The sequence below is a fragment of the Plectropomus leopardus genome, chromosome 19 (assembly GCF_026936395.1).
Source record: "Plectropomus leopardus strain MGB_pleo_1.0 chromosome 19, ASM2693639v1, whole genome shotgun sequence".
NCBI lineage: Eukaryota > Metazoa > Chordata > Actinopteri > Perciformes > Serranidae > Plectropomus > Plectropomus leopardus.
Window position 1 is genome coordinate 672,800 of NC_142194.1, and position 17,201 is coordinate 690,000.

Consider the following 17,201-nt stretch of genomic DNA (forward strand, 5'->3'; position numbering starts at 1 on the left):
TGTCCTCCCGGGGCTGCCTGAGCTCCCACACCGGAGCGGGGGCGTCCGCAGACACTCGGAGGACGAGTGGGACGACTCTGCGGCCGCGGAGCATCTCGTGTCTCCACGCAGGGAGTCACGCAGCACAGAGGCAACGTGTGAATTAACGCCACATCATTTCCTCTTCCTGCTGTCGGCTGAGCTCAGACAGCAGCGACACAAACAAGCGTTTGTTTGAATCTTCCTGTCGCCGCATTTTGGTCCTCAGAGTGACGGCAGCTGAGATTCAGTCTTCCTCTGATGCTGTTTCCTCTGTGACACGCTGAAGTACTCAGCATGTTCACATGATGTTAGAAACAGGCCAATTATTGTGTCAGTGCAACTAAAACTGGACTTTAAAAATCCATATTAACACTTCAGTCCCACTGAAATCTAAATCACATCTTCAAAGTCGGAATAAAAAGATCGTTTGACAGGAAGTTGATTTCCTCCGTCATGTAAACACCTCAATCGGACTTTAACCGGCCTCGGCGCTCTGCGTGGGCCTGTCGCAACAACAAAATTAGTTTGATGACATGTTTTCCCAGAAAATATCTTGAGAAATTATATTATTGTTGATGTATTCTGCTGATATAATGATAATATAGCATAATAATGCAAGTTTTAATATATGCGACTTTAAATTCTCAGAAATATTCAAAGAAAACAGCGTGAGCTCTCCTACAGCTGCCAGCAGCCCTCCATCACTCCCACTTACAGAATGGGTGAAACCAAAGCAGCGCAGTTAAACTGGGGCACCGGGCCCCCAAATCACTAAATCCACCCCTGATAAGAAGGAAGGCAGCAGAGAGCAGCTGAGGAGAGACGGAGCCACGAGTCCTCTCACTCATGAAGCAACACGCAGAACATACAGAAGAAAGAGAGACACGTGAATCAGTGAAATCTAAACAACAGCCAGCTCTTCAGCACGTGGCCGCTCACAGCTCCTGTCACACCTGCAGCAGGTCGACGCACCTGTTCGTACGTTTCACTCAACAACAAACGGCTCACATTCCTGCTCAGATATGCTCACTATGTGCTGCAGGGGACAACTGCACTGAAGTATCGACGAGGAAAACTCATCCAGCTGCAGGTGTCATAGTGACGTCTCATAGTGACATCACTGTGTGTCAGGTGTCATAGTGACGTCTCATAGTGACATCACTGTGTGTCAGGTGTCATAGTGACGTCTCATAGTGACATCACTGTGTGTCAGGTGTCATAGTGACGTCTCATAGTGACATCACTGTGTGTCAGGTGTCATAGTGACATCACTGTGTGTCAGGTGTCATAGTGACGTCTCATAGTGACATCACTGTGTGTCAGGTGTCATAGTGACGTCTCATAGTGACATCACTGTGTCAGGTGTCATAGTGACATCACTGTGTGTCAGGTGTCATAGTGACATCTCATAGTGACATCACTGTGTCAGGTGTCATAGTGACATCACTGTGTGTCAGGTGTCATAGTGACGTCTCATAGTGACATCACTGTGTCAGGTGTCATAGTGACATCACTGTGTCAGGTGTCATAGTGACATCACTGTGTGTCAGGTGTCATAGTGACATCACTGTGTCAGGTGTCATAGTGACATCACTGTGTGTCAGGTCAGTGAGAGATGTTGGTGGTAATAAGAGTTATTCTTCAGGTGCAGATCCTGAACGGTTTCATGTTTTTATCCAAAACTTTTTGATAAACAACCTCAAATTTGTGCTTTTTATGTGCTGTGGCTGTGATGCTCAACTGACGGCCCGTGGGCCAAATCTGGCCCCTGATAGGGTGCTGGGTGGCCTCCCAACCATCTTTTAATAAGCAATAAATAAAGTGATTGACACTGTGAATTGTTTTTGTCCTGCTCCAAAACAGCATCAAAATAGATCACCCACACCCCCCCGGCAGAGGACACAGCTAAGACACTATTGTCCGAAAAATCTTAGGAATGTCCTCAAATCACAGACAAGTCCTAAAATCTGAGAAGTGTCCTGAAATCCTAGAAATGTCCTAAAATTCTAGAAATGTCCAGAGGTCCAAGAAATGAATTAAAATCCGAGAAATGTCCATAAATCCCAGAACCACGAGTGGACAAGTTGAGTCTTCTTGCTTTAGTGACAACAACCTGCTCAAAGTGAGCATTTTTTTCGGGGCTGTAGACGTCTGTTTGGCGTTGATGTGCGGATGGAGCTCGTGTATAAAACAGAGTTTCCATCAGACGGTTTCTTCAGCAGTTTTTAAACTTGAATATTAACATCAGTGAATATTCTCAGAAATGTTAACGGAGTGAGTTTATTCATCAAACCTGAACGAGGAACATGATGTTCTCTCCTCCAGCCCACCACACACACACACACACACACACACACACACACACACACACACACACACACACACACACACACACTCTTCAGCTCAAACACACTCTTCAGCTCACAAACTTTCCCGTGAACAAAACCTTATCAAACGCACAATTACAAGTTTAAAAATCTGCGTTGGGTCCTCATGTTTGATGAATAAAAAGCAGAAATAAATCAAAATGTTTCGACAAACATGTTCACCTTCTCTCCGAGCTCGTCTGCAGAAATTGTGCTTTTTAACAAACAAACAGCGACGCTCCAACAAAAACTAACAACAATAATCCAACAATGCTAATGTGTCCCGTACGTCTTATTTGCTTCGACACGTTTATTATTTTTGTAATGTCACATGACGTGTGTGACTGGCGTAGCATGCCACACATAGCAGCGCACTGCATGGTTATTAAAATACCTTTTCTGACTTTGGTTTGATTTCTGCTCTTTAATCTTCAGCAGCTGCTCGCAGAGTCAAAAAAGGCCGCCAGTCTTTATAAGGAGCTGCAGACAGCCTGTGTTTAACCATATTTTCCTAAATATATTTAATCAGAATATTCAAACATCAGTATAGTTTATTGGGAAACAGCTGTTTCAGGTGCTCCTGTAGAAAGTGGGGAAAACGGCTTCCACGCTCATAAATAAACACTTCACTGACTCATTTAACCGAGTTTTTCTCTGCGTGACTTCGTACGGTCCCACGGTTTCTCGCTCTCTTTGCGTTCTGCAGGTGATCCGTGTTTTCTGAAGCCGTGAGGCTCAACACGATACGAAATCTGCTCGAGTTTTCACAGAGCAATAAGCAGAGCGATTCCCCCGTCAGTCAGCACGCAGCACAGCTGAGACGCTCTGCTCAGACCGCTCTGTCAGCTGACCGCAGGCGGGGGGAGGCTCTGCTGAGTTAAAGGGCTGCTGAGTCATGGTTCGGCTGCTGAGTCATGGTTCGGCTGCCGGAGAGAGAAATCAAAAAAGGAGCTGCAACGTGCACGCAGGCAGAAGCTCAGTCAGACGGTATGAAATGTGCAACAGCGAATGGAAACAGGGATGCACAGATGGATGATGGGAAATCCTGAAGAGAAATTTCCACTTTTAACTTTTTTATGATTTTTCAAAAACAAAATGTTACATTTACCTATGAGAGATCTGTGTGAGATTTTGACAGAATTAGCATTTGAAGGAGTTTTGATTTCAAATATATATATATATATATATATATATATATACATACATATATATTTTTATATGTAAAATTATTTAAATTTTTTTCGTTTTTTCACATGATTTTTTTTAGTTCATTTCCTTGTTTGTTTTGTCTTTTTTTGGCTTGAGGTAATTTTTTGTATCTTTGTGTGTATTTCTTTGACTCACAAAGTTTTAGGTTATTTCTTGTTAAATTGCTCATAACTTTTTTTCCATGTTTTTGAAAGCAATCAAGCTAATTTGCAGAGTTTTTTAAAAAATGTTTCAGGTGAGTCACAGCCGCAGACTCACAGCAGGAGGTCGATCTGCGGCGTGACGCCGGTTGGACGGAGCTCAACGCACGAATGAATGCAGCAATGAGCCAAAATCAGAGTGAGCACACGGCTGAGTGTTTGAGCAGAGAGACACGAGGAGGACAAATGAAGCAGTGAGGCCGGAGGACACGAGCGAGGGAGGACCCAGAGAGGACTCCCCGTGAATTATGGATGCAGCTTTTATTTCCTCCCCACTGCCCTGCTTTCCTCTCATCCCTCCTTTCCCTCCTTCCCTCCTTCCTCTTTGATCAGTCCACGCCTGCTGTCTAACGTCAGACTCGTCACACGTGTCCCCGACACGTGACTCGCTCTCTGACATGATGCACAGGCCTGTCTCACGTCATACATGTTCCTACCTGAGCTGAGCAGCTTCACTTCACTCAAAGAGTCTCTACAGAATAACTGAGCAGAACCAGAGCTGATCCGACCCAAACCAGACGCCACGCTGCGTGGGAGCCGAGCGACTCCTCCTCACGTCCAGTCAAACGCTGGAAACTCAGCGAGGCCTCGTCATGAAGCGAAGCCGCCGCGCTGCGCAAATAAAAACGCCTTTACCTGGTCTGAATGTGAGGGAAACTCGAGATTAACCAGCATAAGGCAAAATTAATTATCCTCAAAATAAAGTGTGTTTGATTAACCCTTTGACACCTGGATGAAAACTGATTTGATTTCTTTCAAAAACATGGGAAGAACGCAATAAGTAACTTAAGAAGATGTGACCCAGAAATTAGCAAAGATTTAGTGAAAAGTTATATAAGTTAAATAGTTTTTTTTTTAGGTTTTACAAAATAATTAAAAAAAAACAAAGAAACAAAAACAAACAAAAAACAGGAAAGAACTTTTTTTTTTAATAATTTTTGAAAAATGACAAAAAATAAACCCAAAACAAACAAAAAAAACCAGAAAATGACAAAAATTTAAAAAATTTAAAAAATAAGGACATTTCTTGAAAATAAGCGAAAAAAGGAAACAAACAGAAAAAAATGCAAAAAAATATAATATAAAAATCGCACCAATTTGCTCAGAATTCAAAGGTTTCAAAGGGTTAAATAAACTTGTCAAATATTTAGCTCTGAAGTGCACTAATGCTCAGTTTTTTAAGCACCAAATCAGAGCAGAAACGTGTGTGTGTGTGTGTGTGTGTGTGTGTGTGTTTGGTTTGAGGTTGGTCATCAGCTGCTTCTGCTCAAACAGCACGAGCGTTCCCATTCACCACCTGCTGGTGCAACCCCCCTCCGGCCCAGCAGGGGGCGCTAAAGCCACTACGAGGACTCACCAAGATCCTTAGAGCCTTGACTCTCGCTGGCCATCTCGCCCATCCGCACCAGAGCGTCGAAGTAGCCCTTTGCAGCGTATGTGACACCTGGAAACATGGAAGCATTGGGCGTCAGATCAGGGCTGCCGAGTTGAAATGAACTTGCTCAGCTCTGCAACCCTCCCCTGCAGCCCACCCACCCTCCCCCCAGAGAGGTCAGGCTGGGCATTATGGGAAATAAGGCGACAGGCGGAAATGGAGACCAGGCAGGAAGAGAAGAAGCTCTATGGAGGCAACTACAGCAAACAGAGAGGAAGCTACAGAGAGTCGTCTCAAGGCGAAGCAAACTAAAACTCAGCACAAACAACTCTGCAGCCACAACTTTAAAGACTTCTTTTACCCAAATTACAGAAAAATAAGCATTTTCTTACTCCACCAGTTCGGTATCTCGCCATGCATCGTTTTAAGAGCTAATGTGGCTCTAAAAACCTGCAATCGCAGCCATACATTACATTTGTGCGTTTCAACAGAGACATGCTGTGGTAAACGGGATTATGTTCAGGCACAAAAGACAATGTTTTGGCTCAAAAACCACTTATGTGGCACAATTCTGACAGGAAATGCAGCAACGTCTCTGAAAAACAACCACTTTTGTTGTTTGTTGGTACTGAACAGATTTCTTTAGGCTTTTCTAGGCGACACGCAGAAAAGCAGCTATTTCTCGGTAATTAACAACCCCTTTCCGTGGCATTACCGTGGCAGGACACAAAGCACCGGGTCGCTAAAATACATCCACAATCGGTGAGCGAATAGCTGACGGAAACGCAGCAATGTCTCAATAAAAAGCCGCCACCTGTCGTGGCACTTTTCCAACAAGAAACACAGCAACGTCTCTGAAAAACAAGCACTTCTGCTGCTCGCTGGTCCCGAACTGTGGGCTTCTCTCCGAGGTGATACGCAAAAACGCAGTGATGTCTTGGTAAAAAAAAATGAAAAAACAAGAAACAACAAACGCTTTTCGTGGCACTATCCCAACAGGAAACAAAACAACCAGTCACTTTGAACCACCCACATTTGGTGCCCAAGAAGCTGCTGGAAAACAAAAATATTCTTGTTGTCTGTGGTGTTGAACAGAGGTCTGCAGCAGCAGGCTTCTCTCCGAGGTGACACACCAGCATCCAGCGTCCCGCCACCTCCTGATGACAAATTCAGCTAATTCAGTTTGTCACTTCATATGTTGATATGATGCGTATGAAACCTACTTGTGGTCTGCAGAAACGCTCAATGAAAGCGTTTTTTCTTAAGAAAATTTCATCAAATCTTTTTTCAACCCTCTTTCTTCGTCACAAAGTGAAACATTCAAAACATTCAGGAGATTTCACCCGTTGAAATGACCAGCTAATTAAAATAAGTCCTGCAGGAGACGAAGGCTTCAGGCTGCAGGCGGAGTCAAACAGCGCTGTGTTCAAACAAAACACGAAGCTGCGCTGGCGGGAAACTTTATTTAAAGTAACAGTGAAACAATGTAAAATGACTGAGGAAGCCCAGTTTGAGTGACAGAATAATGACGGCTCATCAGAAGCCAGTTTCACAGCTCTGAAGGCAGCAAAACAGCTAAAAGTAGATACTGAACTTTATTTAAGCGACAAAAGCATCAAATCCCGACTCTGCAAACACCTGCAGCTGAACTATTAGCTGCATCCAAAAATGACCTTTCAGCAGATCAGTCAGTCACATGACTCCTTCCCACCATGTTTACAACAAAAGATCTTTTTTTGTTATTTGGATAAACAGAAACTTTAAAATCTTAAACGGCAGCATCCTAACAACCAGCCAAACCTCCCACAGCGTCAAATCTCCCAGCGATCAGATGCTGCAGGTCTGCTGTTAAAAAAAAAACAAAAAATGGGAAAGTTAAAAAAAAAAAAGAACTAGAAACCACCAAAAAAGGGGAGAGTTAAAAAAAATCTTCTAAAAATCTTTTCAAAAATGTTTTTAAAAACTAAAACAAGATAACAGTAAAAGTTAAAAAAAAAAAAGGAAAAAACAAAATAGGAAAATAACTTGTAAAATTAGCAAAAGAAACAAAAAAACAAGGAAATGACCTGAAAAAAAACCAACTGAAAAACAAACAGTCAAACAACAACAAAAAATCGCTGAAAAAATAAAGACAAAAAAAAGTGAACATAAAAAAGAAACGGCTTAAAAATTATTATAATTCTATTCAAATGTAATATATATAATAATAATAAATATGTACTTCTCTGGACATTTTTCCGCAGCTATTTTAAAAATAATTTACTAAACTGACCATTTTCCTAAAATGTGCAGAACATTTCTTGCCGGGCTGCTCTTTGCTTTTGTTTCTATGTTTTGCAATAACTCCTATTAAAGCATTTCGAAAGCATAAAGTGAGAGAAAAGCCAGTAAATCACTGCACAGCGCTGCGACTCTGCAGGCTGAGCCGAGACACAGAGAGACTGTCTTCAGCTGTCCCGGGAGGGACATGACAGAGCGACAGAGGGGACGGAGGTGAAGCTGAGGCGAGCGGCAAGCCCTAAGGAAGGTGGGAGACAGAAAGGAAGGAGGAAGAGGAGGGCTGTGCCTGTGAAGAGGATCAGAGCAGTGATATAGAGCAGTGATATAGAGCCGATGCAGAGCCCATACTGAGCTGATATAGAGTCGATGCAGAGCTGATATAGAGCAAATGCAGAGCTGATATAGAGTCGATGCAGAGCTGATATAGAGCGGATACAGAGCTGATATAGTAGAGTCGATACAGAGCTGATATAGTAGAGTCGATGCAGGGCTGATATAGAGTTGATATAGAACTGATATAGAGTCGATGCAGAGCTGATATAGTAGAGTCGATACAGAGCTGATATAGTAGAGTCGATGCAGAGCTGATATAGTAGAGTCGATGCAGAGCTGATATAGAGTGGATACAGAGCTGATATAGAGTGGATACAGAGCTGATATAGAGTTGATACAGAGCTGATATAGAGTCGATGCAGAGCTGATATAGAGTCGATACAGAGCTGATATAGAGTCGATGCAGAGCGGATACAGAGTCGATGCAGAGCGGATACAGAGTGCAGTAGTCAGCTGGATCAAACACAAACAATTCAGATTGACTGTGAAGACGTCCCATCCTCTCAGAGCGCTGATTCGATGCTTCGCAGGTCACAAACAGGTCCAGGTTCAACCTGAGACAACCAGCTTTCAGTCTGCGTGTCTCCTACTCGACTCATCTTTGTCTTTCTGTTTTGGACAGTTTAAAGACGTCACTTTGCTCTCTGGGAAATTCTGGTTGTACCAAACAGAAATCTGTTCTCTGCATCCGGAAAACCTCAAAGACTTGATTAAACCCTGAATCCAGCCCGAGTCCTGCACACAAACAAAAACAGAGCGAGTCCCCTGAGACGCAGACCCATTTAAAAACCAGCGGCTGCTCCGCCGTCTCTCCAGAAACCCGAGACACTCGGCCCGGCTCTAACGCTGCCCGAGTGCCGCTGCCTGGCAGTGATGAAGTGTAATCCCCGCTCAGGGAGTCGCAGAGCTATTTTTAGTCTCCTCTATCAGAGAGGAGCGAGCACGCCTCCACCGGGCTGCTCAGTCTACCCTGCATCTCCCTCCGAGTCACCGAGGAGAGCCCAACAAGTCACCGAGCACCAAGTCCTGATGCACAACAAGTCACCGAGAACAACAAGTCCTGCTGCTCAACAGGTCACTGTGCACACTGAATCCTACTGCACGAGTCCTGCCTCACAACGAGTCAGAGCACGACGAGTCCTGCAGCACATCGAGTCCTGCTGCAGCATCACTGAAAACATGATGCGACTCGTCTCTGCAGAGCAGCGAGTCAGCGCCGAGTGAAAACAGGTCTTCTTGTCAGTAAACGAAATTTGGAAGGCGAGTCAGCGCTGACTAATGAGCTGCAGGACACTCGATGATACACTTTTTTATGTCCTCAGTTCAGAGTCACTTTCTCTCTCTACGTTTTCTTGCACCTCCTCCCTTCTTTTTTTCGTCCTGGATACTGGCGGCTCGTTCTCGTTTCTTCGGCCCCGTGGGGGGGCACCGGTATTCTCACGACTCCTCCTGTTCCACTTCCTGTCGGCTCGTGCTCCACTTAGCTCCCCAAAAAGCTGCTTTTGTCTTTAACCTTGAGCCACGGCTGCATGAACGCCTCCATCTTTCACACACACGCACGCACACATGCACGCATGCGCACACGCACGTGCGCGCGCACACACACACGCAACAGTGCAAACACACAACATGCGCACACAGAGCGATGACAGAGGACGGACAGAGCGGAGACTCTGAGGTCAATGAACCGAAGAGGACGTGGACATCATCACAGAGAGACAATCAGAGAGACATCTGAGAGAGACTTTGGACACCAGATATTCTCTGCAGAGACGTGACTGAAGCAGCTTCTGTCAGACGTCCAGTTTAACCCCTTAAAAACAGAGCGACAGACTTCTGTCTGTTTATCACGTTTTAGGTTCGTGATGACGTCACTGAGCTACTTTACCTGCAAAAACGAACGGTGGCACCACAGGAACGAATTATCGAACTATTCCAAAAAGCCACACGTACAGAGTTCAAATCAAATTTAGTTTGTATAATTTTTCTTCTCTAAAGCTAACCTATGTAACGTTTACGTTAACCACATAACTTTACGTAGAGTTGTAACTTCACTTTCAGTACCTGACTTAATGTAAAGCACATCATTTTATATTGACTATGTAATTTTACCGTAAGTATGTAACTTTACATTAAGAGTATAACTTTACGGAAAGAATGTAATTTTATGGAATTTAAGTTAAGTTTGTAATCTTACATTAAATAAGTGACTTTACATTAAGTATGTAACTTTACATGAAGTACTTAATTTTACGTTAAGTATGTAACGATGGCTAACCATGAATCCTTTCCTAAATCTAACCTACATCAGTTTACGTTAAAAACGTAACTTTCTGTTACATAACTTAACAATAAGTACATAACGCAACAACATCCAACTACACTTCTGCTCTGGAAACTAACATTTGTAACTTAGCGTTAAGTACGTGACGTATCTTTTCTTTAACATATATAATGTTACAATTTTTGTTTAATAACACAACTTCAATACTTTTATCAATTATTATGTTTTACTGATAAACATAAGCTTTGAGCTCCTGCTGTAGAGATTTTAGGAATATGACGTATTTGATGATACTGGATAAGAAATGACTGTTTCAGAGTTCAAAGGGTTAATGAGCCTCCAGAAGCTGCTGAATATCTGTGTCGTCGTCATCGACATCTCTGCAAACACGAGTGTGACGGCCGAGCGCGGGGTCAGCTGACCCTCCGCCGGCACGCAGAGGGAAGCAGAAAGGGTTACTCACTGGTGAGCGCCTTCTCGTAGCTCTTCCCCATGGCGATGAAGTTCCGCAGACACGGGTTGAACTGCTCCATGATGGACTGCAGAGGACAGACAAGGACACAAAAACACACGTTTGGTCAGTCAGGAGGCAGAAAGACACTGAAACAAACACTGATGACGGCTGAGATGACGAGTAGAGCACCAGGATTTACTGGGGCGGGCGCACACACACACACACACACACACACACACACACACACACACACACACACACACACACACACACACACACACACACACACACTGTGTGGCCAATGGGGGGAAGAAGAGGATATATTTTGAGCTCACGGCGACGACTGCAGGAATAAAATACAGGAGAGAAAGCCACAAAGTCAGTGGGGGAGCTGGAGTGTGTGTGTGTGTGTGTGTGTGTGTGTGTGTGTGTGTGTGTGTGTGTGTGTGTGTGTTTTGTCACCTCCCCTGCTGTCTGCGTGAGAATAAAGTCAGGTTTTGGCTGCAGCGTCCCGTCAGCTCAGCAGCAGCTCTGGAGCCTCGCTGCTCTCTGCACGCTGCTCCCGCTAATTGCTTTTTTTTAAAGGGTCACTTCACCCAATTTATAAATAAAACCTGTTTTCTCACTTTTCTCTGCGGCTGCTGAAGCCATCAGATATCTCAAAACCTGACAGGTAAATGCAAAAGTGTCGGCACGGCTGGATACAGCTACAGGTTAGGACTGTGTGTGGGGTTTTTTGGAGCCATTGCTGCGTTTCCTGCCGATTTGTGACATGAAAAGTGATTGTTTTTCCTCATTTATAATTTCAATTAATCCTCAAATTATGCAAATTTAAAATTATGATTCTAAAATACGTATAGAGGAAACACGTACATTTTAAAAAAAACTCATTAATAGCAAAAAAGCTTTTACGCTCACATGAGCTGGTATTTGATGCAGCAGGAGCTACAAGAGCTGTTATTGTATCACATAACTCTGAGAAAGTTTTTCACCCACAATTCCTCTGTGAAATCGTGGACTACATCTCCCAGAAATCCCTCGTACGTGGCTGCTCCCACGTATAAGGGGCTCGTCTTTCCATAGTGGCTCCATAACACGGCTACGTGACCGTGGATTGGCAATAATGACGGCTAGTGCGGTGGCTGCAATAGAAATAAAGCTGCTGATGTTTTGAACATCGGTCGCCATGGTTACTGGGATGTAAAACAGTCGGCTCCACCTTCAATTTTATCACATTTACTGAATATCACTCAAAAATCTGTAGTGGAAACTGCCTACTTATGCAAATATGTTTTAAGGACTTAACCCTTCAAAACCTGAGAAAACTGAACTGATTTAAAAACATAAGAAGAGGGCAATGAGTAATTTTACCAGAAATGACCCAAACCTCTGCCAAGAAATCACCTAAAAATTACCTGAGAATCTGAAAAAAGAAAAAAAAAAAAAAACAAACAAATTTTTTTTTAATCTCTAAAATAAATTGTAAATGCATAATAATAATAATTTTTCTTTTTTTGTTAATTTTGTAATAATTTTTTTTCTTACTGTTTTTTCAGGTCATTTTTCTTGTCACCTTTGATTCATTTTTTCACAATTTACAGGACATTCCTTGCCAAGTTGCTCAATCCCTTTTGCCGCGTTTTCAAAAATAAATCAAACCGATCCGCTCTGGTTTTGAAGATTTAAACGCTTGTGAAAAGTGTCTGAGCACAACACAAGAAAAGTGATTATGATCCAGATTTCTGTGAGAAAAATAATCAAAAAGTGATCAAACATTATAATTAACATTACTAACATCACTAAGTAATTAAAAGTTACTTGTTGTCTTTTTTAACAAGTAAAAACAAACTGTAAACTTCTGTGATTCAGAGGCGACCGTCTGAAGACGACGCAGGCAGATCAGTCTGATCAGTGAATGGTGATCTTTCACACCACATGTCACATTCACCCATTCACACACATCCACACACACATTCACACACACATCCACACACTCATCCACACACACACCCACACCCTCATCCACACACACATCCACACACACATCCACACACACATCCACACACTCATCCACACACACATCCACACACACATCCACACACACATTCACACACACATCCACACACACATTCACACACACATCCACACACTCATCCACACACACATCCACACACTCATCCACACACACATCCACACACACATTCACACACACATCCACACACACATCCACACACACATCCACACACACATCCACACACCATCCACACACATCCACACACACATCCACACACATCCACACACATCCACACACATTCACACACATCCACACACATCCACACACACATCCACACACACATCCACACACACATCACACACACATCCACACACATCCACACACACATCCACACACCCATCCACACACACATCCACACACACATTCACACACACATCCACACACACATCCACACACACATCCACACACACATCCACACACACATCCACACACACATTCACACACACATCCACACACACATCCACACACACATCCACACACACATCCACACACTCATCCACACACTCATCCACACACACATCCACACACACATCCACACACACATTCACACACACATCCACACACACATCCACACACATCCACACACACATCCACACACACATCCACACACATCCACACACACATCCACACACACATCCACACACATCCACACACACCCACACACACAGCCACACACACATCCACACACACATCCACACTCGCATCCACACACACATTCACACACACAGTCACACACACATCCACACACACATCCACACACACATCCACACACACATCCACACACTCATCCACACACTCATCCACACACACATCCACACACTCATCCACACACACATCCACACACACATCCACACACACATCCACACACACATCCACACACACATTCACACACACATCCACACACACATCCACACACACATCCACACACACATCCACACACACACCCACACACACCTCCACACACATCCCCGCACAACACACACACACACATCCACACACATCCACACACACACACACATCCACACACTCATCCACACACACATTCACACACACATTCACACACACATCCACACACTCATCCACACACACATCCACACACACATTCACACACACATCCACACACACATTCACACACACATTCACACACACATTCACACACACATCCACACACACATCCACACACTCATTCACACACACATACACACACACATTCACACACCCATTCACACACACATACACACACACATTCACACACACATCCACACACACATACACACACACATCCACACACTCATTCACACACACATCCACACACACATTCACACACCCATTCACACACTCATTCACACACACATACACACACACATTCACACACACATCCACACACACATACACACACACATCCACACACACATCCACACACCCATTCACACACACATCCACACACACATCCACACACACATACACACACACATTCACACACCGGTGGCTCAGGATCCCGTACAGTAACCGCTCACACACACACTCACACTGCCCTCGGACCCTTCGACATGTCGCCCGGAGAAGCCGGGGATCAAAACGCTGACCTTCCGGTGAGCGGACGACCCGCTCTACCTCTGAGCCACAGCCGGTAAACAAACACTTTGTGTGTCAGAATCCTGACAGGAAACAAAGCAGCAAGTCACTTAAAAAACATGTTTGGAGGAGCTGAAGAACAAAGTAACGCTGAAAATCACTTCAACGGCAGAAGAGAAGAGTCAAACGCACTGAAGCATGAATTTAAATCTCTCTTTTAGAAGAGATGACAGAGACAGTTTGTCCACAGCAGGACAGACAGCAGGCAGAGACTCAGCCATCGTTAACCAGTGACAGAAAAGTCACCAAGAACTATATAATGAGTTTAACCGCGTGTGTGTGTGTGTGTGTGTGACTCAGCCTCCCCCTCAGTCCGAGCTGCCCTTTCACTTCTTCTGTATCTCCGACAAAAGCCAGCAATTTAGCAGCCGGCCCTGCTCTCTCCGACTCTCCTCTCTAACTTTGAAATGGCAGCTCATCAGACTCGCAGCGGAGGACGGAGGCGGAGACGAGCCGAGGGAAGCGAGTGGGACGACGATACCGCGACGACTAACAAGCAGCGAGCGTTGAGTAATCAAGACCCGCTCACACCGGCGAGAAAACTTTATTCAGTTGAAAAGCAGCGAGCGTTCACACACAGATCCCACAACATTACTGCAACAATCAGGAACATTTCCATGTTGTGCCTTTTCATACGTGCCACGACGAAGCCGGAGTAATGAGATGGAGACAAACACGAAACTCACCAGACCAAAAAGAAGAAGAGGCGAGGGCGGATGTGCACGGCTGAAAATGTCTCTTATTGTCCGCCAAACACAGGAAGTGAACTTTGAGTTATTTTCAGGCAGAATCGAGGCTGGATGTTGTCACATTATGCACTTAATGCAAAGTTACATATAAATATGTTTCTAGGATTTTTAGGACATTTTTAGGATTTGGGGACATTTCTCTGATTTTAGGACGTTTCCAGGATTTTGGGATATTTCTGGGATTTTGAGATGTTTTAAGAATTTTAGGAAGTTTCTTAGGATTTCAACGTATTGACGTTCAGCCTCGACTCTTCTCTTAAACCTAACATATGCAACTTTACGGTAACCAGCAGGGGCGCTAATTCATGATCTATCGTATGAACGCGTGTATGAGGATAAAATGTTGCCGCTTCTATTTTGAACCCAGTCGTACCGACGGTGCAGAGTTCCCTGAAAATCGATCCCTGCTCCCGAACGTTCCTCAACATTTCAGCGACAGACTGCGAGTGTGAAAAGTTTTGATATTTTGCAGGCTGGAGCAGAAAAGAAAGAAGACTACAGGGGACACAGAGAACAAAAGAACGAGCAGACGGCCGGGGGACAGGAAGGGACAGGAGGGGACATCTGAGGTTGACAGACACGTCTTTTTGTGTCTACGAGCGCCGCCTGCTAATGTCCGCCGGCTGACGCGCAGCAGTCACCTTGGTGCACAAACTTGAGAGAGGAAAGTGGGGCAGGACGACGCAGGGGTGCAGGAAAAACAGGCTGAAGGGAGCGAGGAGCTTCAAGGTGCTGAAACCATAAAAAAGAAGAGTTTAGGACGCGGGGAGGACTGGGACGTGGACCGATGAGAACCGGAGCAGGACTCTGATCAGAAGCGCCCCGCTGAGGATCCTCGCAGCAGATTTCTGTGCTCGGTGTGTGACGTTAATCCCACACACCACCAGCACGCAGGAAAAAGAGGGCGGCTGTTTTTCTTTGTGCATTTCTGGGGACAAACAAACCTATTTATACCCCGACTCCCTCTCGCCCCTCGCTCTGCCGCCGTTACGTAACGCCTCGGCTGCCGAACAAACCCGGCCGGTGGAAGCGCTCCAGCAGCGGCAATCAGCGCCGCGGGCAGGAAGAAAGAAACCATCAACAAAGGAATAAATATAGAAGATGGAGCGCGGCGCGGCGCGGCGCGGCGCGGCTCTGGTGTCTGAATCGACGGAGGAGCGGCGACGTCTCTGTGTGTCAACACGACTGATGTGTTATGTATTCGCCGTCCGACAGGTTTGGCCTCATGCGGCGAATTCTTGTGCTGAGTTGGCGAGGCTGTTATTAACATACCTTCACGTCATTACTGACACATGCGAAAAAACACACACAGTTTACACACCAACACACACGCCGCGGGAAGAGAAAACAACACCACAAAATAAGATGATAAATGAGCTCAAATTTAGGACGGTTTTAATGTCCGACAATAGTTTCATTATGTATGAATGAATAAATACGTTTCACTTCTTCCTGCTGCCTTTCACACATGAAGCTGATGCAAAGTGCAGAAGGAACGACATCGAAAGACATCGACGATTGATTGCACTTTACGTTTCACAGCCAACACAGAACACATTTTTAATAAAGCAGCGATTTGGGCTGGACGATTAATTGGATTTTATTTTCAATAATGATTTTGGATTCCCTCGATTTTAAAAATTAAGATAATCCAGATAAAACAAATTGGTGCCGCTTGAGGAGTCCACCAATGTCACTCCTGTTTTGTCTTTTATTTTGTAAATCAAACGAAGCCCTTTCCCGCGGATGTGTTCAAAAAACTTTCCATGAATAGATGTTCATTATTATGAAAAAGCAGTTATTTCATTACCTAAAATAAAGTGCTGCAGGGATGGCGATTTGTTACTGCTGCTTTTTGTAAAATCTTACAGTGTGTCTCAATCCTGAATCTGAAACTAGAGCCAGAAGATCAGCTTAGCTTAGCATAAAGACTAGAAGGACGGGGGGGCGGCTGGTCTGGTTCTGTCCAAAGTTCAAGCTCACAAAACAACGTCTGATTAATTTAATCTGAAAACACGCAGGAGAAAGCAAAAAAAACACTAAAAACAAACAGAGGCCGCTGATTTGGTGCAAATATCTGCAGTCCGGAGCGGAGCCCATTTTTTGGATCTGGAAATGTCCGTCACACACACAATGTCCACAGTCCCCGTCCTCACAGCATGCTCATTTAGGGGATCATTTCATCGGCTCGTTAAGTTGGCCGATCCGGCTTTAATGGGCT

The 17,201-nt window shown here is 44.5% G+C and overlaps 1 protein-coding gene across 9 annotated transcripts in view; it reads right to left on the reverse strand.

The window, feature by feature from the left end:
- baiap2b (BAR/IMD domain containing adaptor protein 2b) overlaps positions 1 to 17,201 on the reverse strand; it is a 115,024-nt gene that overhangs the window by 77,431 nt on the left and 20,392 nt on the right. For 8 of the 9 annotated variants that reach the window (XM_088069995.1, XM_088069996.1, XM_088069998.1 and 5 more), the window contains 2 exons: positions 10,532 to 10,607; positions 5,154 to 5,240 (listed from right to left, as the gene is read on the reverse strand). In XM_088069995.1, coding sequence (XP_087926121.1) covers positions 5,154 to 5,240; positions 10,532 to 10,607 — 163 coding nt within the window. The remainder of the gene's footprint in view (positions 1 to 5,153; positions 5,241 to 10,531; positions 10,608 to 17,201) is intronic. The other variant, XM_088070000.1, reaches the window with a different exon arrangement.